At 33.2% G+C, this 20,507-nt stretch overlaps 1 protein-coding gene across 1 annotated transcript in view; it reads right to left on the reverse strand.

Moving 5' to 3' along the window:
- Positions 1-15,226: 15,226 nt before the first annotated feature.
- LOC108565945 (transmembrane and TPR repeat-containing protein CG4050-like) overlaps positions 15,227-20,507 on the reverse strand; it is a 33,011-nt gene continuing 27,730 nt past the window's right edge. The window contains exons 7-9 of the mRNA XM_017925630.1: positions 17,506-18,258; positions 16,950-17,417; positions 15,227-16,170 (exon numbers count right to left, since the gene is read on the reverse strand). Of these exons, the coding sequence (XP_017781119.1) occupies positions 15,658-16,170; positions 16,950-17,417; positions 17,506-18,258 (1,734 nt within the window). The 3' untranslated portion in view covers positions 15,227-15,657. The remainder of the gene's footprint in view (positions 16,171-16,949; positions 17,418-17,505; positions 18,259-20,507) is intronic.

A 20,507-nucleotide genomic window follows, 5' to 3' on the forward strand; every position in this document is an offset into this window, starting at 1 on the left:
TTCTTATTTTAAGTATAATAACTTAAAAAAAAAAGTTGTTTTGAATGAAAAAAATATAGTAATAACGTTTATTGTATTTTGATATTATTGCAAAATTGAAATTATATTGGGATTCTTTAACGATTTATTAGTATTAAAATATTCGTCCAGAAAAGAATGTGTTTTATAAATAAATTCATTTGTTTTTATAGTCTCATAAAGAAAATCGTATTACCTAACCAAAAGTTTATGTTGTTGCAACAATAAACCCAGATTCCACGAAATGTAATATTTTAAATAAACTTTATATAAGTAAAAAAAATAAATTATTATTTTTCTAATATAAATAATAAAGAAAATGAAAACACTTTCACGACTTGGAGCAGATTTTTCTTTAAAAGAAATCAAATTTGACATATATGTTCATGATTTATATATTTAAGCATTTTTTTTTCGAACTTCATGATTAATTCAAGAAAATCGTGGAATATAATTTAAAAAAATGTAATTATTCACAAGGTTATAAACCAGTCATTTCACTGAGATACAATTATAGATTTACGACTTGGAGCAGATTATTCTTTAAAAGAAATCAAATTTAAGAAAATCATGGGTATCTTGGAATATAATTTAAAAAAATGTAATTATTCACAAGGTTATGAACTAGTATATTTCAGTGAGATACAATTATAGATTATTAAATTTATGATCCTTACAGTGTTAGAGGAATGCTGACGCTGCAATCTAACTTAGAGAAAATCATAACCGAAATGGAAAAAGACAATTTGCTTAAAATGTTCTGGTTTGGTGAAGGACCGGAACGGAGAAGTGCCGAAGGGCATTATAAACTGCGGAAGTGTATAAAAGAAAGAAACGCTTATCCTGTGTCGTTTGTTTTATTTCTTTATATTTGCGTCTCTTATGTGCGCGTTTAAAATCTGTTGGGAGTAGATGGAATGAAGAGAGGAGAGAGTATTTTAAATATGAAACTGGCAAAAGAACATAACATATATAAATCATCTGCGGCTTGCAACTGTTTACATTCTCGTCACGGTTCGAACATACAAGCAAGCAAGCAACCAGGAAACAAACGAAAAAAAATAATAGCACTACATGTGGTATACGTATCCATGGAGGAAACAAGTTTTAAATAGGTCCTCGGAAATAAATGGGTTTTTTTTTTTGTAAATTCAGTTCGTCCGATAAGGAGAAGCGATGTGAAGGAGCAAAAGTTTCCATCCCAAGAAAGAGATAATGCAACTGTATATAATAAATATATAGTGTTTAGCTTCGGGATTTATATTGTATATATTTATGCGAAGGGTTAATTGCATGTCTGTTCCATCTTTACTAGCATTTCAAGAAGAGAAGAGGCGGCGAGTACAGTTACTGCGGACACGCGGAGAAATAAAGGGCTGTAAATCTAGTGGTACCATAAGACGATAGGCGCATCAAATGCTGCCTCATATAAAGCAACACTGATCCCGAGATTACGTAACGTCACAATATGTCTGCCGAACATGTTAGGAGCTTGTTTGTGCTGTAGACTTGAGCAACGAACAATATACAGCGGTATTTGTTGACTCCCGGCTGTCGCCCGGAGCGGCTGGGAGCGTAGGAGGCGGAGGCGGCGAGCGCCGCATTGCGGACGTGCCTAGAACCGTTTCCAAATGCACCTACGACGCCACCCCGTGTATCTGGGCCTTCGTCCGCCACCACCACCGCTGCCGCCCTTCCTAATGAAAAAGGGCCGACAATTATAGTTTTGCAATTAATCTAGTTTATAATAAAATTAAGGACATCAGGTCATTCAAAATTATGTATGTAAAATAACTTTTAATTAGCTCTAAACTATCAAAAGGTATTAATTTAAACTTTAAATTGAAAAAAATCAACGATCTAACAACGATTTTATCTACGTGATAATTAAATATCACGAACATTCAACTCGCGTATTGTAGAAAACAAGAATAACGAAACACGAGAACTAGGTTTAACTTTAAACCGCTCGGGTAGAGTTGATAACTTTGGCTCCAATGCGATACATGTTTGGATACGCTTCTCGGGATCCCTAATCCATTACAAATATTTTGTTTATATCATCCTCAATTCCATTTCCAATTTCGGACCAAATCATTAGAATATAATTTTAAACTATTTTTTGTGTTTTTAGTTTTTATAATGCAAAATAAATTAATTAATTTTACAATATGAATATTTTAAATTATATTAACTTCGAAAAAATTGCATACATGCATATTAGTTATTAATTAAATTAATTACAATAATATTTATTGTCGCAGTTAGCGCTATTTCTGCTTTGATTAATAATTAATTAATATGTTAATATTCAATAATTTAATACTAAATAATTAATTGATACAAAGTGCGTTTACAAAATCATATATTACAATTACATACATGTTTTTCTTTTTAAATAAATGTTAGTTAAAAGTTATATAATATAATGTAATAAAAACAACTTATTGAACAATTTCTATTTTGATAACAGAAAATCACTGCGAAACTTTCTTCGAACGATCGATAATTCAATTTCGCGTTCCGAATTCAATTTTATAATGGGCATTTGCATGCATATATTCTGCGTATATATCTGTATTTGTTGTGCTTCTCCTCCTTTTCAAGTTACTTTTATATAAATACATCAACTATATGGGATGCAGCCTTCTTTCCAAATTGATGTTGACTCCGGATCCTCTCTGGTCCTGGATTTACCCTCACATTTACTACACTATTTCGAGTCTGCAAATGCTACGCGTTAAACCACTGCAACTTTGCACACATACAATTTCAAGTACAAATGATTCAAAGACGATTCTTTGTAAATATAATTAAGTAAAAAACGTTTAAAAGTATCTAATAATTACACTATTTTTTAATTTAAGCAATTTATTAAATATTAAAGTTAACTTTAGACGTAGTTTGGGAGAAAGAAGTTATTTATAAACTGTTTTGTAATTTCGTTAATTGCCGTTTAGCGTTTGAAAGGATTCATTAATCTTAGCCATTATTAAATGTATGTACTTAAATTAACGAACTACGTAGGTCGAAGGGCAAAAAGGTTTGCCGGCACTCTTTGTTATTGTTGCGCATCCTCCGATACCGTCAAAACTATATTGAACAAATACAAAGAAATTACATGATATCAACGAAATTAATGATGTCTGTATGTCTTCATATCTGCATAAATATCCGGAGATTTGGGTCGCAAATTCCAAATGCATTACATCCATTAGTCAAAATAATTAATGCAATTAGCGGCCGACTGTGCCGCCACTTATTTCCAACCCTCGACGCGCGCGTGAATTTGCCATCTCCGCAATCTTAATTGAATCAACTGATTAAAAACAGAAAAGTGCGGCGTTCATAAATAAATTCGTTATAGATAAGTTTCGCGCCGCCGCCAGAATCTAATTACGGCGATTTGCAGTTGTACATCTTAATCACCGAAATCCTTCCTTCTCCCATCTTCAGTCCTATTTTTTTTCCTCTCACACTTTTCTGGCCGGGAAAAATTGCACTCATTAAGATTTCTCACCCACACCTCTGCTGGATCGATGAATCTCCTTGGAATGCTAATTGCGACTTCGTAAATATGCTGCGAATTCAGACTAATTACAGAATCTGATTTAATTCGCACTGCATCTTAAATTGCACTTTTTGATCAATAACAATTAAATTTCTACAAATTGTTCTTTTTTTCATAATAAAAACGCCTGAGAATTATGCACCAAACTAATATTAAAGTTTGTAATTATTTTGAATGTATTAATAGAAGATGTTATCATTATTTTGTAATTTACGTAATTTGAAGCAAATTTATTTCACTGTTGGGATTGTTGGGGAATTCAAGTTAAACAAAAAAAAACTTGCAGAGCGTAATAAATTGTGTTCATGGAATGACCTGGTTTTGATGATTTTTCGAGAAAGAACCTTTTGAATATTACATCAAGCGCTTTTGTGATGTGCGGCCGCATTGAACCGATTTTAATTGTTCGGTGTATTTCTTGCCGTTTAGCGGCGTCGAATATAAATGTGTCGGGAACGTGTATATAGGAGAAGCAGCAGGGTCAAACACCCCAGTCTCTTCTTGGCTTTCTTCCAGCGCGAAGGCGTAGGGAAAGAAACACAGCGACATCTCAACTCAAAACAACTCGAGGAAAGCCAAAGAAAATCCAAAAACTTTGTTATTATTTGAATGAAATGCACGAATTAATACCACGGGGTGGATCTCTTCCCTTGACGTGACCCAAATGTCGGTGGCCCTATTAAATTGGAAAGACACATGAAGGAGGAGAGAGCGAAAGATACGGCCCTAAACCGAGATAATACAGCCATCCCTAGCTTTGCTCCTTGTTAGGTTTTATGAATATAAATTATGTGCCCTTTATTTATCGCCGCTCACACGCCAGATATTTCGCCAAATTAAATTCACCCAGATTCGAGGTGTTCCGGGGATGGAAAGCGTTTTTATTCCATGCGAAGCATGTAAATGCTTACCTCAGGATAAATTGAATCGCGAAGCCTCCGCTGAAATGATGCAATTTTAAATAAGAGTTGAAATATCGGAATAACTTGTTTGTTGTTCACCGCTCCTCTGGCTGCTGCTGTTGCTGCCATATATGTATAGATCAGACGCTGCAGCTTTTTACTTGATTGATTTGATCCATTCCAGAAAAGTTTTAATCAGTTCTTTGTGGCAGAGTGCTGCTTCCCAATCCTTTGTACCCTTGAAATCCTCACTCGGTTGCTACATAATCATTGCTTTCACTGCATTTAAACATTCAATATAATTTATTTTACAAATCCATTTGAAATGTCTGTAATATATTGTGAAAATGTTCTTTAATCATACTTGTTGTATAACGTTGGAATTATTTCTAAATAAAAATAAGTGTTGACGGCATATACTGTTACACTTTATATGATGACATCAAAACATTGACAGGTCGTGATTGAACATGAAAGACATGGGATAGACATAAATGGCAGACACGAGAACCGTGGATCGGTTAACTCGAGATAATGATGAATGATGCTTCAGATCAAACAGTTTTTTTTTGCACATAATTGTGTAATATTATAACTTGTAAAATTCCTATTATTTAATCTATTTGATTACATAGATTTAACTAGAATTATACACTTTAAGTTTCGAACATGAAGAAATCGTAATAACAATGTTTGTTTGCTATTCCGAAGTCAAATTAGTTTAATGGAAAAATCTGCTTGGTTTTAGTAAGTTTTTCTTTCTTCTTCATTATTTCACCCCGTTGTCATTTTGTTATTGTTTAAGGAATGCATGGAGTTTATTAATGATATATGTTGGGGATCACGTACCCAAAGGAATTGAAAGAGAAATGTTGCCTCTACGTTTCGCCTTTATTTCTTCTTTGCGCTGAAAGAAACCATCTCCGTTTTGACCATTTATTTTCACGTTCAACATACAAGCAGACCAACGTCAATAAAATACTCTAAATCCTCTCAGTGGGAAATCCATTAAGAAATTATAGATTACCGCATTTTATCGGAATTCCCCTATTCTTTAATATTAACTTTTAAACAAAATTTAATTTGTTTGCCTAAATTAATTATGTAAAGAGAATCAACTTATTCAATTTCCGTTTTCCTATATGAAGTTAACTCTAATGATTATCTAGGAATCAATAGTTTGGATTTAGTTTGGTAATTGCATTAATAATTCCGTATAATATTTAATGGAATCGAAGATTTCAACGGCACAAACTAAACTGGCTTTGATTTTGGCTTTGGCTCTCGTTCCGGCGAAAATTTAAATATTAAAGCGCGACGATTACTGCAAATTAAATTCGAATTAGGAATATATATGACATCGAACATATAAAACAGCTCATGCAATATTCATAAGCTTTGTACATTCACCTTTTTTCTCCCCCACATACAGATTCTCATCGCATTTGCATAAGTTTAAATTAATATGTCATCCCATCATAAATAGATTTATTTACGCATCGTACAAACAATAAAAAGAATAGTATGCGTTATTATTATTATTATTAATATTGAACAAAAGCTGTAAATGTTTGCAGGCGAATATTTTCAATTCGATGAAATTTAATTTAATCAATGATTAATCGTTTTGTGATTGGTATCGGTTGTTGAGTAGTTGTGATTGATGACTCTTGGTCACAGTGGGCGGGAAAAAATCGATGATCAGTTGGTGGACGGACATTAAAGGAAGAGAGCCATAGAATGCAAGGATTTGCTTAGAGCTGCTGATCGACTGGCGTCGACTGGAATAAATAAAAATGATTCCTTCGCTATCGCGAGGGTTTGTACATACAAAACAGTCTTGATAAGGGTTGGCTTTTTACTCCTGTCCGGTTTCCTGCAAGTGCAACCTGACAATGGCAAGGTTTTTCTGCGCCCGAGCGGAAAATATCCGCCCGATTTGTTTGGATGGAGGGCTGTTTGATAAATTAGAGGCTCGGACACATAAAGCTGTTCGATTTTCCGCCTCCGTATGTTTACTATAATTCCTCCCTCGCTTATACCCTACAGCTCATTTTTTTATTTTAGAATTTATAATCTAAATATATTTGTAAAATTTTATAGAAATAAATATACACACGTATATATAACTAATAATCAATATAGTACAATGTTTTTAATGTTTCTATTCTCAATTCGTAGTGATAACAATATTTTCTTTATATGAATTATTTAAGCTTTTGCAGATGGATAGGAGAGGAATATTCGAATCTTAGATACATCTAGTTCCACAATAGTGGTATTCACACATATGTTTATTTAAGGACATCACAGATAGTAAATGACACAAAGAGAGAAACACAGGAAAAATAGAGATCTTACAGTATAACGAGTCCGAGCTTATATACCCTAAAAAGGTAGTACCCTTATCTGTCCTTCCTTAAATATCCAGCTAGGTAAGTGAGGTCATATCAACTGGTTGAAGTGAGTACTACAGCTTATTTAATAATTTGTTCTCTAAATATTAATTTACAAAATTTACTTTTGTTAGATCCTTTTTTTATATACTAGTATACTTTACACTTTTCTTTTTAATGTTAATGATCACTAAACAATGGAATTAAACTGTAATGTATTCAAGTTAATAATTTTAAATCCAATTATAGATATTACATCAAACATATCGTGATTGAAATGTAACTCAATTTCAATCACTCAAATCAATGTTTAGCTTGTAATCCAATATACTTGAGGCTTTTCATATCAATATGTATCCATCCAATACGTCTGTATGTAAATGTCAATTGGTTTCTAATGCATAACAAAATATTATGATGCAAAACGTAGGGAAAACACATTTATAAATTAGTTAAATTTAATAAATAAAAATGGAATTAAATCTAAAAGTTCAAATATTTCTTTACATTGTCGATTAGCTCATAATTTTGGAAATCTAGTGGAGTTTCAGTCTTTCACTAGGACTACAAATTTATTCCACAGTGTACAAAGATGAACTTCTCGAACTAACTTTTAGTTACTAATACTTAGCAATATGAAGACTATTTGTTGTACCAAGACTAATGAATTAATATTTATTTTATAAATGTACTATTCTATGGATAATGGATACTATTAGTGGAGAAAAGGAAGATAATTATAGTCCGAAGTATCCCGAAATTACTAAATATCAAATTAACTTGTAAACACTTTCCAATTGTTATATATTATGGATAAAATGTGCTTAAGTCTAGTATGAAAACTGGAATTAAATGATACTATTGAGCTTTCGATATGAAAATCAAATTTATTTACTTAATATTCTTTCCACGATTCCATTAAAAATTGTAAGAGTTTCATTGAAAAGATCAAAAAAAAACGTGATTAGCTTTTACCAATGACCTGAAATGAAACATAGCAAATCAACAGGGGAGTTCGCATTTTCATATATAATAAAATGTAATTATTTATCGTGAATGGCAAAAAAGGGCTGGTCTTTTCATAACTCGCTGCAGAAGTAAATGATTCGAAGTAGACCGTGAAAGAAAGTAGCGCGCGTATTTCCAATTAATAACAAATTGTTATAAATCAATTGACGGTCGTAATTAAATGTATGACACGGATTTTCGTTCCACAGACTGGGAAAATTTATTTTAGAACTCGTGAAGGAAAATCGATTTCGCGCCTACTTTTACCACATTCTTATATTATTTACCCCCCTCAGAAACAAAACAGAGTAAGTAAAAGGAAGAAAATAAAAGGAAACTTGTTTATGTGTCCGGTTTAAATCAACCTGTTGGCGACATTCGTTTCTGAAGGTTTATGAGCCATAAAAAAATGTAGTGGCGCTGCTCCATTTTTTTTCTTCTTCCTATGTAATTTACACATTCGTCTTTTGACTAATTATAAGTGTAACAAAGATGTCTTAAACTAATACGGATTTAATTATTATATTTTTTTTTAGTTGTAATCTAATAGCGTTTCATTGAATAAATTTAGTCGACGGATTAAAGTTAGGTGATTTCATTAAATATTTAATCGGTTCTCTCTGTCGGCGTAATAATGTCATTTGAAATTCTCAATTTAATATTTTCCTGCTTGCCTCACAGAGCTGAGCAAATTTCGGGCTCGAAGAGTGTTAGGTAAAACTTTAGACGAGGCATTATAATTAATTTAAATCTCCTTTTATGAACTAATTAATATACGGTACAGTAATTCCAAATCGTTTCATTATAATAGGAAATAAAACCGAAAATTAGGACAAAAAATAAAAGCGATGAGTGGAGGAGCAAAGACGAAGAAGGGAGAGTTTCAGGGAATTACTGAAAATTACATTGTGCGGGCACAGACTTCGCATGCAATAATGATTGCTTCTGTGAACAATTTCCGAAAAGTTTTTTAATTAAAAAATAGTGCAATAAAAATTCAGATTCACCAATTATTTATTGCTATATAAAAGTTTCGCGCGGCCGTTTTTCAAGCACAGAATATTTACAAACACCTGGCTGAAAACTAGCCACGATTAAAAGGAACGCTAACGATTGTTCTGGTCAAATAAAAACCGCTGCCTGGAGCACATAAAATCTGCATATTAATGACGGAATTGCGAAAACGGAAACACACACACAATAAAAAAATAAAAGCGCGAATGATGCAATCCTCCTTGATTAGGTGTCCACGCTCGCTCGTCCTTCTTTTTACTCGTAGTTCATGCGGTTTACTACACTTTTAAATCGCAAATTTTGGAAACTCTATCAAAATTTATAAGCTTGTTTGCATATTTTATAAACGCAGAACTTGTACATGCGGATCCATCTATGGTAATCTGGTGTTAAACGTATGAAGGACTCTGGATAACTTCTTGTGTAGGAGCGTTTAGTTACGTTCTCAGTTTACAGATGGCACAGGCAAACGCCCACTATTGATTTTCTTTCTATAAAAGTTTTTTGTCAATACATCTACAAGATGGTTGATTTCCACATATTTTGTTTATGTTACATCACGATTTATCAAATCAAACAACTGGACTTTCTTTTTGCAGAAAATCTTAATTCGTGTTTATTTTTTTGTATATTCTTTTAAACAAAAGTAGAAAAATGAGTAATTAATTAACATGAACATAAAATCATGGTCTATTTGATTACTCTTTTTGAATCTTGTTAATAATATTATTTTCATGTTCTGAAGAAATTTCATGTTAATTCCATTATTTTAAGGATTTTCCCAAATTACTGGCATTTCTAATAGAACTCATAAATTTCATACATTACTTGGTTAATGACAATAGAAACAAAAGGCTGCATAACAAATTCGTAATACAACTAATAGATTATGGACATGAACCTATCTTGATTTCTACATGAACGATGTATTTGATATTTTAACTAATTAATTTAAAGTGTTAACAAATAATTTATTGTTGGAATTCATAAATAATGATTTTCCTGATGTTTCAAGAACAAGAAGTATTTATTATCATATACAAATTCTTAATGTAAAGTAATAGAAACATTTTGATCCTAGCCTTTCGTAATTTGGCAAATGATGATGATGAAGTTCAGTCCTGTTGGTGACTTCTTCCATCTAGTTTTCCAATGCTAAAACACACCTACAAAGATTAATAATTTGATCTTACCACAGAAGTACTTGCTATAGAAAAATAGTTTCTACGTCCTCTTTAAATAAATATAATCTTGTTCAATTTCCAAAAATAGACGTAGTAAATATTATGAATTTATGCTAGACTCACGTAATCAACTTATCCACGAGAATTCATTTACTTCTAGGTATGAAACTGGTAAAAAATGATATTATTAAAAAAGCTGAAAGATAGTTTGGTTTAGCGTTTTCCAACTATTATTTATTTTCTATAAAGTTAAAATTTTATGAAAGTTCTATGTTTTTTTGTTGCTAAAACAGACTTTTGAAATAAACGATATGTTTATGCTTTAATTAATAAAAAAAATGTATATTGCAGTATATTAATATTGAAATTACTGAAACTGTATCTATAACTATTGAAACTAATGAAAACATTAAATATATATTGTAAACTTAGTTTGGAATTCATACATACGATAGCGGTAACGTCAACGTGTTTCTAAAGTTACCACGAATATATGTGTCTGCAGTATTTAATCCCTATAGAATATATTACCCAGTGCATAACATTCCAAATTCATATGTGAATAATGTATGCATTTGGTCTGCATTCTATAATAATGGATATCATAAATGTTGAAATTCAACATTTATTTGTATTAAAAGACTTTAATTTAATAATCATTTATTTTTTAATTTCATAAATTAAATGTAACAAAATATGTATATGGGATTGTATTATGACTTAAGGAATAAAAAATTGATTTGAAAATTTATTTGCTGTAATCAGTATATATCAATAATTTTATTACATTGTGACCTAATTACTATCGAAATAATAAAAAATGTAAAATAACGTGATTTATAAGAAATCTGTGTTTGAAAGCGACAATCGCATTTTACAATCTTCGCATGATTACTTCGCCTCTACGTTTATTTTTATTTTTTTTTCATGCCGTTTCCAGATTTCGATGAAGATGACCTTTTGACCCACAACTGCATAAAACTCTATAACGTAACAATCGACATTAAATCCTGACGATCACCAACCCCTACATTAATTAGAATTATCTTCGTATTTTTCGGTTAGTTTCTCAAATTCCTGATAATAATTTTAAGACATGTTTGGTTGATGGACTATTTAGACTTATTTCTTAAATATGTTAATGAATAAAGATCAGTAAGAATCATACAAAAATGAAATATAAATGAAAAACTGTATTTACTACTTCACTATACGATAGGAAAGTAATGATTTTTCAGTATACTACATTTTGTAAATAGGAAAGGAAAGCAATTGAGACATAATGCATATTTCCAAGGTTTGATGACGCTCGTCTTTCCATGAATTTGTTCAATGGTTTCAGATGTGTTTTATACAAAATCCAAATTGATTGTCCTAAAAATGTTCTCAGTAAATATACTTTATATGATACTAATTATTTCCAGTGGCGGATTTATGCCTTGTCTTTATGGGCTGCAGCGGAAATTAAGACTGCTTCATTACTTTCATAATAATTAAGTTAAACAAGTTTTTTGTTTATTTATTTACAAGTTCAAAACCTACAAAGTCAATATTGCCAATCTATTATTATTGTTTTTGCAATGAAAACTTCAACTAGCGTTGTATTGTTATGTAACTAGTAGGAAATTTACGGATGAATTGTATAGGAATAACGATCGTTTGCATAATTGAGGAAAAAGTATACTAAGAAACTCTGTAACTGGGACTCGGTTCGCGAAAATAAAAGTTCAGTATTATTGAATTAAAAGACTGAAAGTTTGAAATGCGTGCAAAAGTTTCTGGATTACATAAAAGTGCGGACGGGCCCAGCAAATCCAGAAAAAGCCTCTCACCGGCTCAGCCATTTCATCGCGAAGCTTTAGAACAAAATCTGATTAAAATTCTAAAAAAAAAATTAAACAAATAAATATGTAGAAAATAAAACAAACAAGAATATTTACTTTAATATTTCTTTATTACAAATACACATTTTCTCTCTCATATTATATTATATATATATATATTATTTTTTTTACAACAAGTCATAGGATTATACAATGTATATTCAGCTTATCAGAACCACACGGCGAGTGTGAGGAGGGGTAGTGTTTCCATCATTCATCCATTTCCAACTTCATCTTACACGTCCATTCGCGTCGATGCGAAATTTGGAAAAAAATAATATGTCAGCACACCAAAAGAATTCTGAGTCCAATGAAGATTGTCGAATTCATACAGAGTATACAAATGTTAAATTATCTTTTCTTTTTTTCGACCTAGGTAGAGTCGGATCAAAAGGGATCTCGCTCACCTGTAAATAGATGGTACTCCAAAGTAGCCAAAGATCGAACATAAAAAATATCAACAAACAGAACAACGGTAATATTTCATAAAAATTATAAATACAAAACAATTCAATCGAACCAACTTGACTTATCTTCTCCTATCCTTATAGTTTTTCTCTTTTGTATCTTCATATCAGTCACATTTTTGTTTTGTTTTCAATATACAAGATATAAACTCTCATGTATAATTAGTGTTAGGTTTTCATTCTCATTTCCATATTTAATTTTTTTACATAATAGACTTACACATTTTTTTTTTAGTTATAATATATCTATGAACAGTTTGACAACATAGAAAAATATTTATATACTATATTTTACAAAAACTCATTTGCCTTAATTTACTTTTTCCCAAGGCACCGTTACGTAATAGAAACCAAACGCTACAAATACAGATTTTTTTTTCCCTTCACATCTTCAATTCAATATATTCATATACTCAAATTTAGATTTTCTTAATAAAAGAGAAAAATAATTTCACGAAATGATTGAAATTGTTAAGTAAAGAAATTAAATTAAATAGTAAATAAAACCGGCGCTAAAATGATCTTTCCCTTCCTTCGAATACGATTTTTTCAGTTTTATTCTTTTCAAAAAATTTGGCATCGTGGATAGTCTCCTTTCAAACGTTACTCGTCGTCCACATCTAAACTAATGGCTAATAAGCCAAACATCGATACATTAATATTATTGATTATATTATGTAGTACGAGTGGGGAGCTAATCAAAGTGAATGCAATCATTGGAGAAAATAGAAATCTGGTTGCCACGCACAAATTGATAACTTTGGGACAAACTCGTTTTATTGTTGTTGTGTTTTTCAATTAATTTTTAATTAACGGCAAGAGTAGAACTATGGGATTTAATCAATTATTCAGAGGCAAACCATTTGCTGCTGCTGCTGCTCCAACTTTAAATTTATAATAAACTTTTCATCTTCGCAAAACGTTTACTGTATGCATATTTAATGCGGGGGATAGGACATGGCCCTTCGTGAACTTTCCGCTCCTTTCACAGCTGCTTCTGATGTGACTATTCCTTCCACCCCATGCGACACCCTTTCTATTCGGTTCGCAAGAAAAATCCATGTTTTGCGATGTCACATTAATGACTTTGCGACGCTAATTAATTTAATACAGCTTTCATCAACAGTTCTTGTTAGCCGCTCGGAAACTTGCGCCGACGTCGCTGGATTTATTAAATATTAACTTGTCAAAGACAATATTGACAACGGCAAAAGAAGTATGATTTTTAATTAAAGTATTATAAGATAGGATATGTCTTACAAAACAATAAGAAAAACTGTTTCCAAGTGGTATATGTAGTCAACAGCGTTGGCCTTAATCGTATTTAGTAAACAAAAAAAAATATTAGAATAATTCCGCTTTTGATGAAATATTTCGTAGGAATATGAAACGCCGTGAATACGAAGTGGATAAATCTGAATAAATGAAATATTACATATTAAATTCAGAGATGCAGATCCAAAATTTTCTTCGAGCGAAGAGAGAACTGTGTACGTGAAAATGCATGTGAGGATTTCATAAACGTTCCACTCGAGGGGTGGAAAATCGATTGGCAAAAGGGGGAACGAGGTAGGGTTTTCACCAAGCATTTTCTTGACGTCGCCAATTAATCGCATTTCATTTTGCCACGTAATTGTCTATCCCCTTTTATGTGTCCACTTGTAGCAATAGTAGTAGTGGAAAAATCGTTCGGCCACTTAATACCTTCTTAATGTTCCGCGGATGCCGAAAAACTTCTGACGATAATCAGAAAGCGTTTTAACGTCAATTACCGCCTTAATTGCATGCGAACGGAATTATTTTCCTTCCCCAGATGCATTTCGCCATCTCCCCCCATTCCTTTCGCAGCTTCGAACACTGTAATTCTCCTCCTCAAACAAGAGAAGAGGCGAGAGTTTTAACTAATTGCATCTCCTAGTTTTCATCATTAGTTTTCACTGCATTCATTAAAACCGTACAAATGGAATGCGCTTTTATTGTTTGCCCGACGCGAGTTTGCCCCGAATCACAAAAAAAAATTTAAACATCGGAGATATACATACACAACAAAAAAAAAAACGTATTAATTTTCTTTTTCCTATAAAAATAATAGTAAATATAATGATAATAAGTATTAACAAAGTCTAATCACATCTAGTATAATCACATTTCTAACAGTAATAGAAAAAAAAAATGGTTATAAAATCAAGCAAATCACAACAATAGTATTACAATAATAATAGTTCATTCATCATTTTGTTTTAATTATATATTAAGGGACAATAAAAGCATACACAAAATATATATATATTATTATATAATATCCATATTAAAATTGTTTATACTGCCGTTATTTCTAAGTTGGGTTCGAAACGAAACTTAGGTCGAGGAGCGCTTCTGCACTTTAACATCTCTCCATCATCGTCAGTATGTCTTGTTTTTTTTATTTATTTATTTATTTACTCCCATTTTTGCACTGCACTAAACTAAATTTCCGTCTCTTTCTTTATTGTCTTCCACATTTACCAAATAATTTACGCACGAACGAACGGGGGATATTGGGGAGCGAGCGGAACAAGGTCGAAAAAGAAAACAGAACAAGTTGCTTCCTAAAATTGAAAGCAAACAAGGATTTCCATTCGAGTGCAGCCGAAATCGTTAGTAAAATTCGGCCCCGTTGTAATATTTCTTAAGTAATTAAAAATTCGCGCACATCGATCGATCCGATATTAAAATTGCAGAAGCGTACAACCCCATTATTATTATACCTCTTTTTTTTATTACATTTAATTACTTCATCCACTTAATGTTTTTTTTTTTAAAAAAAAGTAATCAAGATTTTCCTTTTTTTTTTATCTTTTCTTTATAATCTTACAGATAATTCTGAATATCACAGAATGTACACTACATCTAATGGCGCGTATAAAAGTCCTCAGATAGAAATATAATTTTTTTTTTTTTATATAATTTTAGTGTGCCTCGGTTTGATTAAAATCAATAAAACCATATGCGATTAATTTAATATAAGTTAGTACCGCCTTAGGTTAAGAAAATATATAAGGTACTAAGTTTAAAACATGAATTGGGAAATTCTGAATTAGATTAAGTTTTAGATAGTTTTATTGAGTTTAATGCCGGTGGGCCTTAATCCTTAATCGATTAAAAAACTGTACAGAGGAAATATATAGATTTAGTTCTTCAATAGACTTTTCTTTTCGGTTTTTTTCCTATTATGCTAAGACATGCCGGACGAAGGGTCGTCGTTGTCCGCCCCGACCCGTGTGGACTTCAGCCGGGTCTGACTAAAATTACTCACACTACTCCCCCTCGCACTGTATTCAGAGCTATCGACATACGCGTAATCGATATTGTCAACGTTTTTAACAAACATCGGCTCTGTATTAACGACGCGGCTACTGTATCTCTGCTCCTCGGAATCACCAGAAACTACTGGTTCCGTTTTCCGTTCTGTCTCCTTGCTCTTGTTCGATACGACCTTGCTCTGCTCGTCGCCACTCACCTCCTGCTCCAGGTATTGTTTGTCGTTTGGATTCAACTTCAGTTTCGCGATCCGGTTTTGGACTATTTGCAGATGCCGCAGGACGTAGTCCTCCGAGGGTGCCAAGCGATGAGCTCTTTCCAGGCATGACTGAGCCAACAACAACTTTCCTCTTTCCACATGGACCACGCACAGGTTGTGGAGTCCTTGTATGTTGGCTGGATCCAGCTCTAAGATCCTTCTATAACACTGCAAAAGCGAAATATTTAACTTAATGACATGGACTCTCAATGGGAATACATTCTAATTAAAGCACCACGGCAACATCAAGGAAACTTCGGACCCCTTTTACCAACATGAAAGCCCGTATATTATCTACACTCTCATTCATGTACTTTGTTTTCAAATGTCGCACAAATATTAACATTAAAATGAGATAGAAAATGAATGCAGCACCAACAAATACAACATATATTCAAAAGGTAATTTGAATCATATAATAAGCATTATATACTTTTGAAAGAAATTAACCCTATTAATAAAACTGCTAAGAGAAATTATTTAGAAAATGTTTACGATTTCGCTGCAATTTTTCATTGAAAATAGTTAAATTATGAAGTACTAAATTTTCATTCTTATCGTTAACGTATGAATTATTGACCTCGAACTATAATCAGGACAAAGAACGTATATATTTGATAATTAGAGTAAAAAGAGGTTTCATAAGAGCGCTATGTAATTTGAAGTGGAAACGTTAACAATATAATTTCAGTATTGCGTTTCACAACTCCCACAGTTTCATTGTATTTTTACATCAATTTCCCGTTGCAGTTAAAGTTATCCCGTAATTATGCAATCAATAACGTAATTGATGAATTTATGATTCGCGCGGGAATTACGGGCTTTAAGCTGCGTCGATGTTTAATGTGGGGTTGTAGAAGCGCAGACGGGAATTATGGAATTCTAGTTTCGTGCTGCAAAAGCAAGGGCTAATGTGTCGGTAGTGGCGTGGATTAAAAGTAACTTACATTTTCGGCGGCGTCTAAATCCTTGATGTTGTTAATGTAGATATCGCCCAGAAGGATTAGACCTTTAATATGATCAGGATGGTACTTGACGAGTTGGTTGAGGAACGGTGCTGCCTCCAAGGGTCTGTGGTCATCGGCCATTAGAAGGGCCAGATTGAAAAGGGCACTGCGGAAGTCACTCTTGAGGTGAACCGCCCTCCGGAACCAGTGCTCCGCTTCCTCGATGTTCTTATCGTCCATAGCGAGCATGCCAAGGTTGAAGTGAACACGTTCGTTGGTTGCGTCCTTCGCGAGCAACTTTAGGAGCCTTTCTCGCGCTATTTTCCTTAGCTCGGGCCTGCCAAGTTCTTGTAACAAGATCGCCGAGTTGAGGAGCGCTTGCTCGTGTTCCGGATCAAATTCTAGGGCCTTGTCCAAATAGGCCAGCGCTTGGGATGCTTTGCCCTGTTCCAGAAATACGACGCCCAGCTGAAAATTATATCGTTTTACGTATAGAAATAAAAGATGGTTCTTTTCTTGAGGGCTTCCCTCCCCCACAGCAAGGCATTGTACTCACATTGTAATATATATCCGGGTTATTGCTGTCGTATAAAAGTGCCCTCTCGTAAACCTCTTGCGCTTCTTTGGTGCGATTTAGTTTTATTAAAATATCGCCCCTGTTGATATACGCTTGCGTATAATCTGCCCTCATGCTGATTGCCTGTCTGTAAAGCATATCAGCCTCTTCGAGTCTAGTCGAATTCTTAGAGATGAGGTTAGCCAAGTTCAAGAAAACGTTCAAGTGATTAGGTGCGATCCGGGCCTGATAGGATTCGCCAGGTTTAGCTTTAGGCAGCAGAGATTTCGCTCTTAAATACGCCTCTTCCGCCTCCTTGAACATCTTCAAGTGATTGTATGTGCGGCCCACATTGATATGGGCCCCTATATCGTCCTGTTGTACGTTAACGGCTGTTTGAAAATACTTTAATGCGTCCGTGTATTTTCCCTGACCCTCGAGAGCGTGGCCTACATTATTAAATAACTTGGCGTTACGTTGATTTACATGCAGGCCTGACATGAAAATGGAATACTCTGTTTCCCAGTCCCAGTTCCGCAGATAAGTTTTCGTTCCGTGCATCACGAGGAGAAAACTTAGCGCGATCCACGCCAGCTTCTTGCCTTGTTTTTCTGCCAAAATGCTCCACCCGTACCCTACGAGCAGACAGAAGCCCATCGAAGGCATGTAAAGCACCCTCTCCGCAACCACAAAGCCCACGGGAAAGAATAAGTTCGACGCTGGCAAGAAGGGCAATATTAATAATGCCAGGCTCTGCAATAAAAGAAACACACGTTATAGTAATACCTTCAGAATGTCAATGCTCCACATAAATGTCAACGGCGTTAATGGCAGGGCCCTTAATAAATTTTATTGCCCCATCAACGTGCTATAAATCCATTCAAACCTTCATCAATGGCACCGTAAAGTGCAATCAACGGCAATCCTTCGCCAACTACAAGCAAATGTTACCAATATCGCAAAAACATGTTTGTTTCATGTGCCTTTTCTGTTTCTCTTTTTATTTTCTTGTTATTATTATAGTTTACTTTCGTAATCGGATATCCGAACAAACAAATCAAATGGTGTCCCACAATATGCACACTGCATTTCCATTAATTTTGTTTAATTTGAATGGAAAACTTCATTACAAACTATACGCATTTCCATTAATCCCGACCCAAATTGCTCAGTACAAAACCAACACTTTTTTTTTGATTTAAGCGAGTTTTTGGTTGTTTTTCGTTCTCCGAATGTCGACTAAAGGGATTTAAATAAAAAAAAAAACATACACACATAAAAAAAAACTTTAACAAAGTGAACAACAAATTGTATAAAATGAAGCGCAATTTTGTAATTTTAATATTTAATAAGGTAAATCCAAATGTTTTATTATATTGTCCACAGGAAAACAATGCACATCGGGTTGATTTAAATTGTACATCAAGTTTTATGACGATAGCACATCGTGTGTACGGAGAGCAGATTATTTCATCATTTTTTTTTTGTTGTTGTTGTTGTTGAAATGAGGATACGAGTAGAGAGCTCGCATCCAGTAATGTGTGCACAGGATGTAATTCGCAAACGGAATATAAGATGTAATGAAACGAGCATGTATACGTTGAAATGTTAATAAAAATAACGGAAAAGAAAATGAGAAATAAAAATGTATAAAATGTGGAAGCCGGTCCGACGGGAAATGTAAATGTATTTTAGAAGAACGTAGCGAAACGCGGAAGTAAATAACAACGGGGCAATTTACTTCTGTATCTTTTATTTCGTGTTTTGTTGGTCCCACGTATACGTATGAGTCTCAGTTAAATAGCATTAGTTCCGCGAAAATAAATGATTTTTTTTTCATTACGATTTAATGAATTCATCAATGCTGAAATGAAAAAATAACATTTTTTATTTCTCTCCAAAACAGTATAATGGAAACAAAATCATTGCATTTACTTCATTCAGATTAATATCCACGTTACACGCTATTATAAAATGCGCACTTTTTTTTTTGGTTTTTGTAAATTTTATTTATGGTTTGCGATGAATGGTCGTGTGTGTACACAATTGTCGTTATTGTGTTCGTTTATTTGTAGTTTTTAACATTTATGCATTCGGACAATTGTCTGCATCCGTACAACACACACATATATATATAAATACATATATAGCTGAAAGCAAATAATATTTTGCGCGGCCGGCAGGAATGTGTGCTTTGTTCGTGTTTCTGGTGGATGCGCCGGGCGTTTCCGTGTTCTCGCACTGTTATTATTGTAATGTCGGCGCGTTTCCGCTGAGAAACATCTCAGGAGGGGGTCAAAGTAAGGATCTCCGCGGTTCATAGCTCGACGCGGATATAAACGGGGATATAAAGAAAACATAAAGATGAGCAATAAAAGGAACGAACAAATTTCAAAATGGACATAAAAGGTAAACTTTTTTTCTTTCGTTTTCCCAATTTAACCGAGAAACAAACAAACTTTAGCAGTTACTTTTCATACTAAGTAGTGCTGTTAATTATAACGCTCGTGAATAAACCAATTCCAAGGTTTAATGTGCGTTTTTACAGCAAGTGTAATATAAACGTGTTTCTACAACTTGGATATTGAAAAAAACTTACAAAAGCAGTGGAAATTTAATTAATTGTGTGTACGTCCAAGGTTTCTAATATTTATCATTTGAGATGCGAAGAATGTGTAATTAATAAGATTTACTGAAATGTATAAAGTTTCACAGTAAACCTACCGAGATTGATCATATTTTTCAAAAAAATTAATTTACTTGAACATTGATTGTTTATAGAAACAGTACAAAGTCATAAAATAATCTTTAAATTTTCAGCAATTAATTTAATGCCGTTTGGCTGTAATTCGTGATCAAAGTTTTGTGGTTTTAGCCGTTTGGCTGTAATTGTGTCAAAGTAAAATGCTCGACAGTGTTTACATTTCATTGATTTTCTCGAAAACTATAATACATAGAATGAATCCAAAAGATGCATATGAAAGCTGAATGTTTGGGGAATC

Source organism: Nicrophorus vespilloides, unplaced genomic scaffold, assembly GCF_001412225.1.
Source record: "Nicrophorus vespilloides isolate i.1.1-1 unplaced genomic scaffold, Nicve_v1.0, whole genome shotgun sequence".
In the NCBI taxonomy this organism is placed as follows: domain Eukaryota; kingdom Metazoa; phylum Arthropoda; class Insecta; order Coleoptera; family Silphidae; genus Nicrophorus; species Nicrophorus vespilloides.